This window comes from Prionailurus viverrinus, chromosome C2 (genome assembly GCF_022837055.1).
Source record: "Prionailurus viverrinus isolate Anna chromosome C2, UM_Priviv_1.0, whole genome shotgun sequence".
In the NCBI taxonomy this organism is placed as follows: domain Eukaryota; kingdom Metazoa; phylum Chordata; class Mammalia; order Carnivora; family Felidae; genus Prionailurus; species Prionailurus viverrinus.
Genome location: NC_062569.1, coordinates 150725452 through 150741921, shown reverse-complemented (window position 1 = coordinate 150741921; position 16470 = coordinate 150725452). Strand labels below are relative to the sequence as shown.

General features: G+C 47.0%; 1 protein-coding gene across 4 annotated transcripts in view; it reads right to left on the bottom strand.

Moving 5' to 3' along the window:
- Nucleotides 1-16470, bottom strand: part of DOP1B (DOP1 leucine zipper like protein B) — a 105425-nt gene that overhangs the window by 39348 nt on the left and 49607 nt on the right. For all 4 annotated transcript variants that reach the window (XM_047875465.1, XM_047875462.1, XM_047875464.1 and 1 more), the window contains exons 11-15: nt 16127-16246; nt 13524-13626; nt 12272-12463; nt 9543-10227; nt 7568-7839 (exon numbers count right to left, since the gene is read on the bottom strand). In XM_047875465.1, coding sequence (XP_047731421.1) covers nt 7568-7839; nt 9543-10227; nt 12272-12463; nt 13524-13626; nt 16127-16246 — 1372 coding nt within the window. The remainder of the gene's footprint in view (nt 1-7567; nt 7840-9542; nt 10228-12271; nt 12464-13523; nt 13627-16126; nt 16247-16470) is intronic.

Sequence of the window (16470 nt, the reverse complement as noted above, 5' to 3'; positions counted from 1 at the left end):
TACTATGTGCTGGCAGTGTGGTAGATTTGCAGTGGTCACCAGTCTTGAGGTGACACTTGCAGCACCTTCCCTACCACCTGTGGCTGGTTCAAACTGGTCATCACACGGCAGCGATGAAGACTCGTGTCTTTCGAGGTGTTAACTCCATAAACCTGCCTGTTCCCATTTCCACGCACAGTGCCGTGGCGGATGCCCAGCTCACTTTCAGGACACAAATCACAACCCAAATCAAGTCTTCTGTCTCCTCAGCCCTGATCTTAGCTCTTTAAACATGCAGGGTCTGCACCTGGCTGCAGCCCTTCCCTAAATTCCAGGGAGCCCCAGTGAGGGTTGGGGGTGCCTGCCCCACTGGGTGAGACTCAAAGGGAGGGTCAATCCCATTTCCTGGAAGGAATCTCTGAAGGCATTCTTCCAGGTCATGTTAAAAGACTATGCCTCCCCATATTTAAGGGTCTCTTATGTTTTAACAGAGGGTTACCTGAGAAGTTGTCGGGGGGAGGATGGGCTAAATGGGTAAGGGGCATTAAGGAAGCTACTCCTGAAATCATAGTTGCACCATATGCTAACTAACTTGGATGTAAATTAAAAAACAAAACAAAAAAAACCCCCAAAAACAAAAAACAAAACAAAACAAAGACTATGCCTTATAGACTGTAATACTTTATAAGTACATCTTAGACCAAATGACTCCTTTTTTGGCCCCTTTATTTCTATTCGACAAAACTATCTTCTCTGCATAGATCAGATTAACCACCAACTGCCTGGAGCCCCTAACCATGATGTCCATTATTTTTTTTAATCTAAAGGAATGTGATTTCCAATTATCAAACTGCAATTAAACCTCTGATACAAAACTTTTGACTAAGCAGAGTCGTCCCTTTACTTGTAGTCCCCATGGGCAAATTTATAGGTAAAAGACTCCTCCTGGAATTGAAGGGTTGGAGAGTGGATGTTGATCCCAAAACACACACCTGCTCTTTCATCTATGTTGGACTTCTTGATCCCTATGTTCTGGACACTTCATTAGTGAACTGAATTCTGCCTTTACCACCTGATCGGAAAGGTCAGGGGATTCATGGGATTGCAGACCTTATTCTGTACGTCGCGGGCAACAGGAACGCTGGTACGTGGACTGTTCCGTGGGAATGAGAAAAGTCTAGAAGATCTGGAAGCAGCCCTCTTCCTAGAGCCCGAGAACTGGGGGGCGGCCTGGATGTTGGTGCAGGCTGCTTTACTGGCTCCTGTCCAGCATCTGGACATGGTCAGGCACCGGCCCCTGCCGCCCCAGCCCTTGAGAGTTGTATACTTTAATAAAGGATGCTACAGTGCATGATGAGTGGTAAGTACTGAGATATGTACTAAATCTGATTCAAAACAAAATTCAGGACTTCAGACAGAACTCGAAAAAGTGTCCTTTTCAAAAACATCACTGGGGCGCCTGGGTGGCGCAGTCGGTTAAGCGTCCGACTTCAGCCAGGTCACGATCTCGCGGTCCGTGAGTTCGAGCCCCGCGTCGGGCTCTGGGCTGATGGCTCAGAGCCTGGAGCCTGTTTCCGATTCTGTGACTCCCTCTCTCTCTGCCCCTCCCCCGTTCATGCTCTGTCTCTCTCTGTCCCAAAAATAAATAAACGTTGAAAAAAAAAAAAAAAACCATCACTAAGCGTGTATCATCGCAAGAGTAATTAATGCGGTCAAAGATTCATGGGCTAAGTTCTTTCCTCTGTTTTCCTCTCTGTGCCAATAATACAATGATGCCAAGCTTCTCAGATATATGCAGGACCAAGGAAGGAAGGACTTGCCCAATCACTGCTGCTGTATTACGGTGACACTGTTTCTAGTCGCAAGATCCACATGGGCTCAATTTTGGCAGGAAGGGGAGGGGGACAAAGGGCCCAAGCCGAATAGCAATTAAATAAAGCTCCACCAGGACCTAATACTGTAAACGGGATCTGAGTATGCAAGTTAGTACGGCTGTGTGAGGAGCTCTGTGGACTATCAGAGAAAAATAAAAATAAAAAAATATTAAAAAATTATAAAATTATAAAAATATAAATTACAACATTTTAAAAAAATACAGAAAGTTATAAAAAAATAAAACATAATTTAGGGTCTTTGGAAATTATCCTAAGGGCATTCAGGAAATAAAGAAACATTTATTCAAGAATATCTACTAAATTACAATTAAAGCAACAAGTCTGTGGCAGTTGAACTACCACCCTGCCCACCCCCTCGGCTCAGTGAGGCTCGAGGAACAAGGTGACTACCCACTCCAGGTAGAGTCCCCTCCCCACCAGCTCCTAGTCCAAGGCTCTGCGAAAGGGAAGGCAGCGGCACTTCACTCCTCATCCCTCCTCTCGGGTGGAGGCTGTAACTGGGCTGCAGGCCAACAGTGCTGGGGTTCTGGTCATTCTTACCCTACTTTGCTTACAGGGGGGAGGTTGTATGCTGGGAGAAGCCAGCTCACAAGACTGGAGGCTCCCCCCCCTGCAAGTAACCTGTGGAGCTTTCACTCCAAAAGAAGCAGGTCACTATTTGGGTCCCAGCTCTTCCTGAGCAATGGGACATGGAGACTTTGCCCAGAGGGAGAGGCAGGCCACAAAACAGAGAGCTCCATCAAGGGAAAAGAGTTTACTTAGAAGAGGGTGAGGAAGTTCAAGCCTAGGGTACTCTTAAAAACAATGGAATTGGGGCGCCTGGGTGGCGTAGTCGGTTAAGCGTCCGACTTCAGCCAGGTCACGATCTCGCGGTCCGGGAGTTCGAGCCCCATGTCGGGCTCTGGGCTGATGATGGCTCAGAGCCTGGAGCCTGTTTCCGATTCTGTGTCTCCCTCTCTCTCTGCCCCTCCCCCGTTCATGCTCTGTCTCTCTCTGTCCCAAAAATAAATAAATGTCGAAAAAAAAAATTAAAAAAAAAAAAACAATGGAATTTTTGAAGTAAGTAATTAAGAGGAGGCTGGAAGCTCCAGCACAGCAACAAATTAAACCACAGGCCAGCTTGTTTATCAGAAATAACCAGGAAAAGAGGGAGCTAGGAAGAACTCTCCTGGCAAAACAAAAAAAAAACAAAACACAAAACCCCTCAAAGACTAGTGTCAAAAAATTATCAGGCTGTGGAGTAATTTACACCTTTGGGCCCCGATGGAAACAAGAGAGCAATCAGTCAGCAGTTAGTGGAGCCTAACAGCTGGGTGTGATACCAAAAGACACAGCTTCAGAGAGACCAGGGAGAGATATAGTCAATGAGAACCCAGCTAAGACCACCGTCATCTCAGGGGCCTGCACATTGCTCCAGGGAGTAGCGCCACAGGGCTCACACCTCCGGGGAAACAGACTTCACAAAAACGGTCTAGGCAAGTCACTAAGCAATAAACAAGAAATGAAGACAACAAAAAGACTTGGGGGGAGGGGTCAGAATAAAGTTGCTATGATACATTATCTAAAATGCCCAGTCTTCAAGAAAAACTATAGGACATGCAAAGGAACAAAAGAATACAATACATACACAAGGGAAAAAAAGCAGGCAACAGAAGGTGTCTGTGAGGGCAACCCAGGTGTCAGATTTATTCAACAAAGACATCAAAGTAGCCACTATAAATGTGTTCAAAAAACTAAAGGAAACCATGTTTAAAAAAAATTTTTTTTTAACGTTTATTTATTTTTGAGAGAGAGAGAGACAGAGCATGAACGGGGGAGGGTCAGAGAGAGGGAGACACAGAATCTGAAACAGGCTCCAGGCTCTGAGCTGTCAGCACAGAGCCCGACGCGGGGCTTGAACTCACGGACTGCGAGATCATGACCTGAGCCGAAGTCGGTGGCTTAACCGACTGAGCCACCCAGGCGCCCCTTCCATGTTTTAAAAAGTAAAGGAAGGGCACCAGGGTGGCTCAGACGTTAAGCATCTGACTTTGGCTCTGGTCATGATCTCTCCGTCTGTGAGCTTGAGCCCTGCCTCGAGTGTGCCCCAGCTCGCTCTCTCTCGCTCTCTCTCTCTCTCTCTCTCTGCCCTTCACTCGTGCCCTCTCTCGGGGGGGGGGGGGGCGGGGAAGTAAAGAAAGGTACAATAACTTCTCATCAAGTAGATAATATCAACAAGTAGAAAGCATTAAAAAAAAAAAGAACCCAATGGAAATCTAGAATTGAAAATACAATAACTGAAATAAAACTTTCACCCCTGAGGAGGCTCAGCAGTTCATATCAAAGACGAGGAAGAATCAGTGAAGAGAACCGGTCGACAGAAATTATGAAATCTGAAGAACAGAGAGAAGAAAGAATGAAGAAGAATGATCAGGGCCTTAGAAAATGTGGGACGCCATCAAGTGCAGCAGATTCCCACAAATGGAGTGCAAGGTGAGGAGAAGAGAAAGCAGCAGGAAAAATACGTGCAGAAATAATGGCTAAAAAAAACTTCCCACATTTGATGAAAAAACATTAATGTACACATCCAAGAAGCTTAAAGAATTCCAAGTAGGATAAACTCCAAGCCATCCACATTGGACACGTCACAATGAGATGCCAATGGACAAAGGAGGGAAAATCTTGAAAGCACCAAGAGAAAACTCACTCATCATTTATAAGGGAAACCCAGTAAGATTAAGAGTTGCCTTTTTATAGGAAAGGCTGGAGACAAGAAGACAGTGGGATCACGTATCCAATGGTGAATTCAAATGGTAAGTTCATTTGAACATTCACATGAGCATTTGTTACAGATTATTTAAAAAGTGCTGCTTTCCTGGGGCCACCCTGGGTGGCTCAGTCGGTTAAGCATCCGACTCTTGGTTTCGGCTCAAGTCGCGATCTTGTGGTTGGGGAGTTCGAGCCCCACGTTGCACTCTGTGCTGACAGCCCAGAGGCTGGAGCCTGCTTCCGATTCTGTGTCTCCCTCTCTCTCTCTCTCTCTCTCTGCCCCTCCCCCACTCGCACTCTGTCTCTCTCAAAGATAAATAAAAATGTTAAAAAATAAATAAAATAAAAATAAAAAGTGCTGCTTTCCTTAAACATTGCATATTCAGGCATACCCAGGGCTGATTAAAGTAGATTTGTTCTTATATTCAAAGTGTTGAAAGGAAAAAAAAAAAAGCCCAATGAAGAGCATGCTATCTAGTAAAACTATCTTTTATAATAGAAGGTGAAATGAAGACATTCCCAGATAAACAAAAACTGAGCAAATTTGTTGCCAGCAGACCTGTCTTATAAGAAACATGTAAGGGGGCGCCTGGGTGGCGCAGTCGGTTAAGCATCCGACTTCAGCCAGGTCACGATCTCGCGGTCCGTGAGTTCGAGCCCCGCGTCGGGCTCTGGGCTGATGGCTCAGAGCCTGGAGCCTGTTTCCGATTCTGTGTCTCCCTCTCTCTCTGCCCCTCGCCCGTTCATGCTCTCTCTCTCTCTGTCCCAAAAACAAAACAAAACAAAACAAAAAAAAACGTTGAAAAAAAAAAGAAACATGTAAGGAAGTTCTTCAAGGTGAAAGCAATCGACCCCAGTGAATCAAATCCATAGAAAAGGCAAAAAGCACCAGTAAAGGTAATTACATGGTTCTACAAAGACAACCTAAGTGTGTATCTCCTTTTTTCTTTCCACTGATTCTCTTCAAAAGGTTGTGTGAACGACAGGCACACAGGTACTGCTCAAGTGTACTGGCAGGACACAGCATCAGTGGCACGGGGGAGGGGGTGGCAGCGCAGGTGCAGAGGAGGAAGGAAATGGCCCAGGTACGGACTGAAATCCACAAGAGAAGAGCCAGAAATGGTAAAAAAAAAAAAAAAAAAAAAAAAAAAGGAGGTTAAGTAACACACTCTGTCTTGCTGTGTGTTTTCCTTTCTTCTCCCAGCTTCCTGATAAGGACATAAAATTATGTAACGACTATAACACCACATCATTGGGTTCGTGATGTGCATGGATGTCACGTGCGCACCAACAGCACAAGAAGGGGAAGAGGAGAAGCCCATGCTGCAGGAGGCCTCTGGGTTCCACTGGAATTTAGTCGGGAAGTGAGTCGATTCTGGCAAGTTAGGATGTACCTGCTACACCCTAGACCGACCACTAATAGCTCCAAAAATATACTGAGGAAAATCATTAAAGCGATTAAAATACTGAACCGGAAAGCATTCATTTGCTCAAAAAGAAAATTACAAAGGAGATGTTAAAAAAAGAGAAAATAGGTAAAATGGTACAATTCTGTGAATATGGTAAAAACTGCTGAACTGCACATTTCACGTGGGTGATTTATGTGGTATGTGAATTCTATCTAAATAAAGCTGTCACTAACAACAACAAAAAGCAATAAAGCCGAGAGGTGGCCTCAGTTACGTGACTTGCTTGAGAAGCGCTCATCCCAAACAGGAGAAGGGTGGCCTATCTCAAAGGCTTTCAGAGCACAGGCTGTTAGGACCTAAAGGGACTGGACGGTTTCAATATCTCATTCACCCATAAAATATCAGAAAGCTCTCTTCCTCAGTGTCAAAACTTTTCAGGGTGTCTGCTGCCCCATCACTGCAGGGAAAAGGTCCTGGTGAGCAGGCACATCCCTTTCTGCACCCCTGGGCCCCCATCGCTGCTGGGCGGGCCGGAGAAGCAGGGCCCTGACCCACAGGTGCCTCACTGACAGACTGTTTAGTAACACTGACCAGTTCACAACTGTGGGAAAGACATACAAACATCATTAGCTACAGGAACTTGAGGGTCACATGGCAGACCAAAGGTCAAGTGGCAACCGAGTTAGTTAGGTGACCCCTGAACGGCCGAGCGACGTGGAGAAGGAGCAGCCTCAGGATCTAACAGCTGCCCAGCGGAGAGCCCAGGAGACCCAGCTGCAGTCTACGCTTGCCCTTTGGCATCCACGGGCACCACCTTTATAATAAATTTCACTTTTCCTCATGACCTAGTTGGAACTGTTTTTTTAACATTTTTTAATTTTTGAGAAAGAGAGCGCGCGTGCACATGTGCTCGAGTGGGGCAGGGGCAGAGAGAGAAGACAGGGAGACACACAATCCGAAACAGGCTCCAGGTTCTGAGCCGGCAGCACAGAGCCCGACACGGGGCTCGAACTCACGAACTGTGAGATCATGAGCTGAGCCACCCGGGGCCCCAGCTGGAACTGTTTCTAACTTCTTGCAGTTAAAAGAGCCCTATCATATGTAGCTTTAAACTGTTTTACACTGTCCCCACAAAGAGGAACAACAGCTGCTCACCATCTTCAGCGAGCTTTCCTAAATTTGACAAGTAACTAAGTTTTCCTTGAGGCTAAGTAGCTTCGGAGCCTTTAACCCTATAAATTAGGGCCCAGTCTCTTCTTCCGTATGCTTAGAGAATCTAACAGTCCTTATGTACGAAGTCCAGTCAGCCCAAAACTGAACACAAATACTTTACTGCCCTCTCGCCACAGAGCCAGAAACTGTACCAGGAGCCTGGGACAGAGGGACAGGCAAGGCAGGCACAGGGTTCGAGCAACCCTCTCCAGCTGTCACCAGAGCCGCCACATCCCTCTTATCACAGTGACTGGGACCTTGGGGACAACTTTAGATAGCGGGCTGGGAAGAGGGCGTCACCCCCCTCCTCCCAGTGGGACGTACCTGATAGAAGTCTGTTTTCTCTGCAATGACTTTCAATATTCCTGGAGCAACGGGAGGGACGGTCACCATCTGCAGCTTGCCGAAAAACGGGTTGTGTCCAGAGCTTTTATAGCGTTTCATCTTGTCTTCGATGACCAGGGCGAGGGACTGGGAGTGGTTGATCACCTCCAGCAGAGTGGAGATGGCTACGTTCTGGAGGAAGCAGTCAGACACACAGCAGCAAACGGTCATGAGGGATCTCAGCCACGACGGGAAAGTGCAGTCGCCGCCTCCTGGGAGGAAGCCAGTCAGAGAGGATGGAGATAAAGAAAATCGCGTGAAAATGCTTCACAATTCGCAGATCCTAAGACACCCTGAGGTCCAAAAGTCACACGGCCAGCAGGTGCGATAATCTCTCGTGGGGACGTGCTATCAGGCATCGCTCAGGGCCAGAGGACAAAGGGGACTGGGTCTGCCTTCAAAAGCTTGTCAGATTACCTGAATTTTGAAAACGTGTCAGGGCTCTGGGATGATTCAAAGCGTCTTTTATTTTAAAAGTTTACATCCAGTAAAACTCACGTTAAAAATTTCTTTTAAATTTACATATAGTATATCCACATTTTTTGGTGTAGAGTTCAAAATGTTTTTTCAAGGCTGCTCTCTCGATAGTGGGACTCCTGGCATTAGCTTTAAGAGAGGCCCAAAATATACTGTGGACTTGAATTCCAAGTGCAGTGCCTCCAAGTACGGTGTCATTTGCAGCTAATGATTTGAGAGACAGACCGCACAGGAAATTTTACCGTAATGGCTACAAGAGGGGACAGCTTTGTCCTGTGTTCCTGTGTTCCCTTCAATTTGATCCCTTCTTTCTTGTTTTCCATGTTCCTCTCTTTTTCTTTAAGTGTTCAATGCCTGCTAAGGACTGAATTGTGTCTGCCCCAAATTCAGATGTTGAAGCCCCAACCCCTAATGTGCTGGTATTCAGAGGTGGGGCCTTCATGACGGGATTAGTGCCCTTATAAGACACATTAGAGAGATCCACCCCCGCCCACGTCCCCAGGATGTGAGCATCCTGCAAAAAGGTGGCCGTTTATAACCGAGGGGAGAGCCCTCCTCAGGAACGGACTATGCCAGCATCCTGATCTCCAACTTCCAGCCTCCAGAACTCTGAGAAAGAAATTTCTGTGGTTTAAGCCACTTGATCTATGGGATTTTGTTATGGCGGCCTGAGCTTCTAAGAAGCTGCCTGTTATGGGCTGAACTGTGTACCTCTCACCCCCCAACTCTCCCAAATTCTTATGTTGCAGTCATAAGGTCCTTTAGGACCTCAGAATGTGACCTTATTTAGAAACAGGGTTGATGCAGATGTAATTAGTTAAAACAAGGTCACATTAGAATGGGCCCCTGATCCACCACAACTGGTGTCCTTATAAGAAGGAAATCTGAATGCAGGACACATACACGCACATGGAGGAATGCCATGCAGACTGGAATTATAACGCCACGGTCCCAGGAACTACCGGAAGCTAAGGGGGAGGGCTGGAACACATCCCTACCCAGAGCCTTCAAACGGAGAATGGCTCTGCCAACAGGCTGATCTCAGACTTCTGCCTCCAGGGCCGGAGACAATACCTTTCTGTTTTTTTAAGCCACTCAGTTGGGAGGACTTTGTCATGGCAACCTTAGCAAACTAACACAAATCTTTAACAACAGGCCTCATGAAACAGCCTACTTCTTGATTATCATTAAGCACCTTTTATGTTCCAGATCCTTTAATGGGCTGCACGGGACACCTAAAGGTCAAAACTACAGCCCCAGCCTCACCAATCTGCCATCAGTAAGACACGAGTCAAATGCACACACAGCTTATGACAAAATAAGGAGGAGACGAGTGTGGGGAAGAGTCCCCTCCCAGCAGACGCGGTTTCAGCCTGTCTGCAAACATCAGCTAGGTGTCGGGACTCCTCGGGGTGGCTCCGTGGGGCAGGGTGCTCACCGGGGAGCCGGAAGAGCGTTTCACAAAGGCGCTCTGTCTCTTCCGCGGACAGGTACACAGGGAAGGTAGCGCAGTCCAGCAGCAGGTGGCATGCGGCAGCGAAGGCCTCCCGGCAGGCCTCCCGTGAACTCCCCAGGTCCACGACCCCCTGCTCCACGGCCCAGTCCCCCTCCTTCTTCCGGCCAGGGCTCCGGGGCACAGGTGACGGTGACTCCGTACTTTTTGTCTTAAATGGAGACCCTCGAGCCATGAAGAGGTCAGAAAGCATCTGCTTAAACTGGGGCACGCTGATGGGCTTGGCATCCCAGGAGTTCTTCCCGCCGGGGTCGCTGACTGCCGTGCCTGGTGGCCCGCCCTCGTCCCTGCGGCCTGCGGGCTCTTCGCACTTGGTTTCTTCTCCAGACGCCGTCGGCTGCACCCCAAAGATGTTCTTGTGGGCAAAGGTGGCAATCAGCTCCTGGATGCACAGAAACGTCCTCTGCATGCTCCCACCCTTCTTCCAAACGTCATCCTTGTCGGGAGACACCCTGGGGACCCGCAGGTGCTCCGACAGCTCCGGGGACGAGGCGCTGAGCCCGATCCCGCTGTCTTCAGATTTAAGGGGAGGAAACGAAGCTTCTTCATCACCCGGAATCACCGCCTTTGTGTCTATAATTACTTCACTGTTTTCACGTTTTACTGGACTCTGCAAAAAATGGAGATTTGTAACTGTACACCATCTCACGGGGCCAAGGGATTCAAGAATCAGCCAAATCCAGCAAACCAAAGGCTTGCACCTCCTGTTTTCCAAAATCATAATTCTCTACCCCAAGACAACCCCTGTGCAAAAGTGTCTAATAAAATGAAGAAGGCCCATCAGGGGGATGGAGATGGGTGCAAGCCCAGAGAGAGGCCACTGTGTCTCCAGCTCTTTGCGCAGGCTGGCGTTGAGCCCACTTTGCACATTGATTTAGGCCTTTGAGGTTCAAAAACCTTTTGCAAAAACAGTTTCTGATCTATTTAAATTTCAAACGTGAATGAGGACATTGGAGTGGGGGTAAAATAAAGGCATGAAGAAATAAAACGAGAGCAGAGAACTAGAATGAAGGGTTTGCCCCTGTATATATAGCACCTTATTCATCCACCTACGTGTGTGTGTGTGTGTGTCTACACTTTGTGGCTTTTTCAAAGGGATGCCACTGCAACCTTTGATCACCAGCCTCTCCTCGTACACTGTTAACTTACATAATATTACATTAAATTTAAAACACTTCACCATTTACGCCACTGTGCTCCCTAGGGAAGAATGAAACAGTACGCACTTCTAAAAACACGGTTAATTATGTTTATAGACAAACGCTTAAACTTTGTACCTTAAATCATTTATAGGATTTTTTTCCGATTAGCTATAACAGCTAGAAAAAGAAAAGGGCTCACTGTGAAAAGGAAATGTCTATGAGTGAGTCTGCACCCGAGGGGCAGGCCCAGAGCCTCCGGGAGTGCCTGGCTACCAGCCTGTCCACTCTCCTGCCCTTGGCTACACTGAATGGGTGTCAAGGCCAGAATTTTCAAATCATGTTTTTTTTTTTTTGAGTGAGAGAGAGAGAGAGAGAGAGAGAGAGCGAGCGAGCATGTGGGGGAGAGGAGCAGAGGGAGAGGGAGAATCCCAAGTAGGCACCATGCTCAGTATGGAGCCCGACACGGGGCTCGGGGCTTGATCCCACAACCCCGGGATCATGAACGGAGCTGAAATCAAGAGTCAGACACTCAAGGGACTATGCCATGCAGGCAGGCACCCCGGAATTTTCAAATCTTGAAGCGAAGTGGAAAATAAAAAAAAAAAAAATCGAACTGCTTAGGGAACTGTGACACAGTCTTCTGGGGACCCGGTCTGGCAGCGCCCACATCAAGTCAGAAGGGGCAAGCGTACCTCTCTCCCAGTTTAAAAAGAAATGGGTTTCATTACAATCCATTTCAAGGCATTGATCCTTCAGAGAAACCCGCAGCCACGAACAAGCTGCACTAGGACGCAGCGCGGTAACAGTGAAACCCAGAAACCGCCTAAATAACCCCAACGGGGCAAGACTGGAAGACACTGTAAAGCCCACAGCTAGACTGTTGTGGAGACTTCTGGCTTCCAGAACCATGAGACAACAACTTCCTCTCACGTAAGTCACTCGGTCCTTGGTACTTTGTTATTGCAGACCAGGTAAACTAGTATCTCACTTAGGTGGTGGTGGTGTCGTTTTTTTAATGTTTATTATTTATTTTTGAGGAAAAGAGAGCACGAGCAGGGGAGAGGCAGAGAGAGAGAGGGAGACACAATCTGAAGCAGGCACAGGGCTGTCAGCACAGAGCCCGACACAGGGCCCGAACCCACAAACTGCGACATCATGACCTGAGCCAAAGTCGAACGCTTAACCGGCTGAGCCACCCAGTGCCCCTCATTTACGCATTTAGAGAGATACCACCAACACACAAAAACATACACATGACAAGATCTGGAAGGTGAGTGGAAGCTAACCGAGAGCTGTAGGAGGAAGAGGGGGGTGGGTAGGCAAAGTGAAGGGGTGATCAGCTTCCATGCTAAAAGCTTTGGAAAGTGTCTGAGGATTTTAGAAGCATAACTTAGATATTACCACTACATCCTCTGACCTTTACTCCTCCCCTAACCAACCCTAATTCCTTCCTGCTCCCAGGAGGGCATAAGCCTCACCTGGAGAACCACGTCAGCTCCTCGAGGCACGTACCGTGCTTCCACTCGTGGGCTCCATGTCCAGGTAGGAAGGTGGCATCTGGACCTTGCTCAGCACTTTGAAACATGTCTTCAAGGCATGCGTGAGCTCAGGTAAGCTTAGAGTCTCCATTTCCTCGGCCAGAGGCTGCACCAGGCAGCCCAGCACCTGCGGGAGGTACTGGGTTTGTACCTCAGAGTAAAGTTCCTGTGGAAAAAAGACCCGGGTTTAATGGGATTTCAAGTTTTGATCAGAAAAAAGCAAATGCACCTCAAAATGGCACCTTAGAAAAGTCCATTTTTTAAGAGCATAAGTTTCATGTTCGTTCCCAAATCAGAAAACAAAGTATTTTCTTTTTGATCTAGACAAATCAATGGACATTCTTCCTCTTTTTTTCAACTGTCTTTACCTTTTCTAGTAGAAAACTGTTGCCACATTTGTTTCTATATTTAAGTAAATTAGCTTCCTTTGAGAAAATTAGTCAACTGCACAATTTTACCTAGAGGTACATTTACTCTCACTACTAAACAACATAGTGTAGAATGATGCCCAGGTCATCTCTGGTTTACATAACTTTGCCTTGGGGCGCTTATAAGTGGCTTAAAGTTATAACCTCTTTTAAATAAGACATAAAAGCCATAAGAGATTAAGTTCAGCTACATTCTCTGCGCCAAAACAAACATTAAAAGTGTCGTGCATTGGGGGCGCCTGGGTGGCTTGGTCAGTTAACTTCAGCTCAGGTCATGATCTCGCAGTTCATGAGTTCGAGCCCCGCCTTGGGCTCTGTGCTGACAGCTTGGAGCCTAGAGCCTGGAACCTGCTTCAGATTCTGTGTCTCCCTCTCTGTCACTCCTCTATTCATGCTCTGCTCTGTCTCTGTCTCTGTCTCTCAAAAATAAACATTAAAGGGGCACCTGGCTGGCTCCATCGGTTGAGCGTCCGACTTCAGCTCAGGTCATGGTCTTGCAGTTCGTGAGTTCAAGCCCTGCGTCGGGCTCTGTGCTAACAAACAGCTCAGAACCTGGAGCCTGCTTCAGATTCTGTATCTCTCTCTCCCCCTCCCCTGCTCATGCTCTGCCTCTCTGTCTCTCAAAAACAAATAAATGTTAAAAAAAATAAAATAAAATAAATAAACATGAAAAAAAGTGTTGTGTGTTTACGTAAAACCACTTTTCAGTATGGCAAGGTTTATCAGGCCAACGACACTAATGAAAAGCGTAAATATCAGCCAAGCATGGAGCCTCCTCTTCCCAGCAAGGGGCCTCACCAGGGGAATAACATCCAGAAGGAACACCAGGAGGGTACAGAGCTCCGAGACCGTCGGAGGAGGGCTGACGCTGTTCCCGACAGTGTAACTCTGCTTCGCTGGTCTACAGAAGTCACAGGAAAGAAAAACAAATCAGTTCTTTCTCCCATGGTAACTTCAAGCATTCATGACGCCCAATAAAGTTCCTCTATCTCAAACATAATGAAAGATAGCTTCTGTAATTCTCATAATTAAGCTTTTTAAAACTAACACAAAGAAGTGTCAGTGTCTTGAATCTGCTTATCTCCAAAATGGGTTTGGTCAGATCTGAACTCCATCAGTTCAGATGAGGGTGGTCCCACGCCCAGGTGGGATTCCACGGCCAGCGGATCCGGAGCTCTGCTACGGGTGCAACACCAGGTCCCCAGCCCCAAACCAAAGGCATGTTCCGAGGGAAGGCGCCTGGCTAGAGAAGGGCAGGCTGAGCAGTCGTTTTACTTTCCTGAAAGCAACCTGACACAGCGCCTCCCCATAACCCCCATGAGCTCGGGCACGGGAGCGGCTTAGACTCTCCAGCGTCCACACCGCTCAGCTCTATCGGTGGCCGCTTATGCTATAAAACTCAACACTTCTTTTCAAAGAAGCAGGTGACTGGTTAAATAGGTAAGTTAAAAAACAGATACGTGTCGGTGCTCAAAACAGAGTAACTTTGGATTCATCTAGCTCTCATGGGACAACTTGCCTGAGTTCACTGTCTTCACTGCAAATTACCATGTAGTTATCTTGGCATTTATCTGAGCACCTTGAAGAAGTACACACACTCTAGCCTAGGCAACTGTTCTCCGTGTCTCCTCTAAAGAAACTTGCGCATGTGTGTGTAAAGAGACAGGACAAAGGACAAATTGAAACTAGTGTTTTTACCAGGTGTACAGACTGCTCTCCAAAGGACTGTTAACCCACCACCAAAACAGCACACTGTAAAAAGTTATATAGGGGCGCCTGGGTGGCGCAGTCGGTTAAGCGTCCGACTTCAGCCAGGTCACGATCTCGCGGTCCGGGAGTTCGAGCCCCGCATCAGGCTCTGGGCTGATGGCTCGGAGCCTGGAGCCTGTTTCCGATTCTGTGTCTCCCTCTCTCTCTGCCCCTCCCCCGTTCATGCTCTGTCTCTCTCTGTCCCAAAAATAAATAAACGTTGAAAAAAAATTAAAAAAAAAAAAAAGTTATATACAACCTGATACCGCTTATGGAAAGCCTGAACAGACACACGAGACTGTATCATTTCTGGATACGCACTTGTTATAAATGCACAGACAACATCACGGCTAGGACGGACACTAATAATCCCAGTAAGAAGGGGGAAGGTGCTGGGAAGGTAGGAGTTAGTTCTATCTGGGTAGCAACATTTTATTCCTTAAAAAAAAAAAAATCTGAAAAAAAAAAACAAAAAAAACGGCCAAGGGTTAACTATAATTTCAGTAATGGGTGCATGTGTATCTGACATTACTTCTTGGTTTTCCTGACACTTGAAATGTTTCGTAGTTGATTTTTTTAAAAAAAGAAAGCACACCTTCTAACTCTGAAGTGGAAACAGGCTGACCAAAATACAGTCCAGCTTCCGTATAACATGGCCTTGGGTTGCCCGTGGGTCCAGCTACAATTCATTCATCACAGGTTTGAACACCTGCTGGGACCTGGCTCTAGGGGACACAGAGCTGCACTGTGGGAGCAGCCGGGAAGTGAGGTGCTCCCAGGTTCCCATCTCGGCTGCTGCTAACTTGCCGCGCAGCCACACAAGGGCTGCGTGTCACTGGGCCCTGGCTTTCTAACGTGATACAAGGGCCCACTTCTCCTTGGGCTGTCCCGAGGCGTTAATGAGTGCGTGTAGGGCTCTGAGTCCAGAGAAGGGCCTACAGGAAGCGACAAGTCAAGCTTCTGCTAAGCTGCTGGGTAGTGGAGGACAGTGATGGCACAGAGCATCGCACTCAAGGGTGACAGGAAAGAAGGCTGACGGGGACTCAGGACAAGACGGGCTCTGAGAAATGACGCTATACCCCTGCTGTAGGGAGAGGGACCGGGGAAAGGCTCGCAGGGAGGCACGTGGATCCCCAGAGTGGGGCCACCATCCACGATGTCAAGGTGGTACAAGTCATCAGACCGAAGGTGACTTGAAGCTGATTGTGGCAGCTGAGACATTATGCTTTTATCGGACCTGTTATGGAACAATTTCAGTAAGAATTTAAGGAGACTGACGATTTCAAAATCACTCACTCTAGACACAGAGCCACAAAACTAAGCCTCCTTAAACACATCAGCCTCCAGGAGAACTGTGCAAAGAGTCTATTTAGTCAACGTAAATTGAAAATGCACAGGATTTTCATCTCAATTAATTGATTAATCAATCAATTAATTAATTAGAATTAATAAGTAAAAAAGCTTCAGAATTATGTGGCAGAGATTACCTGAACCTTCTTAATGGCAATATTTTTTATTCTGCTAAGATTTGAATTCTTTCCCGTCGTGTGCTCAGCAGAGATCACCCAACCTGAGCCACAAAAAGCAGCTATGAAACCACAAGAGCTTCCAGTCCTTCCTGAACATTCTATAATCTGGAACTGGACACTTACCTAAAGCAGTTCTCAAAGCACCTTGTCATATAATCCCAGAGAAAGTCTGTGCTTAGGGAAGTGATCAGCAAATTCACCGTTTTAACAATCTCCGAGGCATTTCTGTTTTCTTTTATTGCACTGTAAGGGAAGGTGGAGACTCTTAACTATATCCATGAGAAACCCTTCACTACAAGAACACTGTTCCTGAAAACTTGTTTCTGGAGAGATGGACAAATCCCAAGAAAGATAAAAATGTTACTGTCCTGTTACTGTAAAGAGTTTGCATGCCATCCTAAACAGGATTTATATTGACACATTCTCTTAGAAAGAAGTGTCAGAGGAGCGCCTGGGTGGCTCAGTTG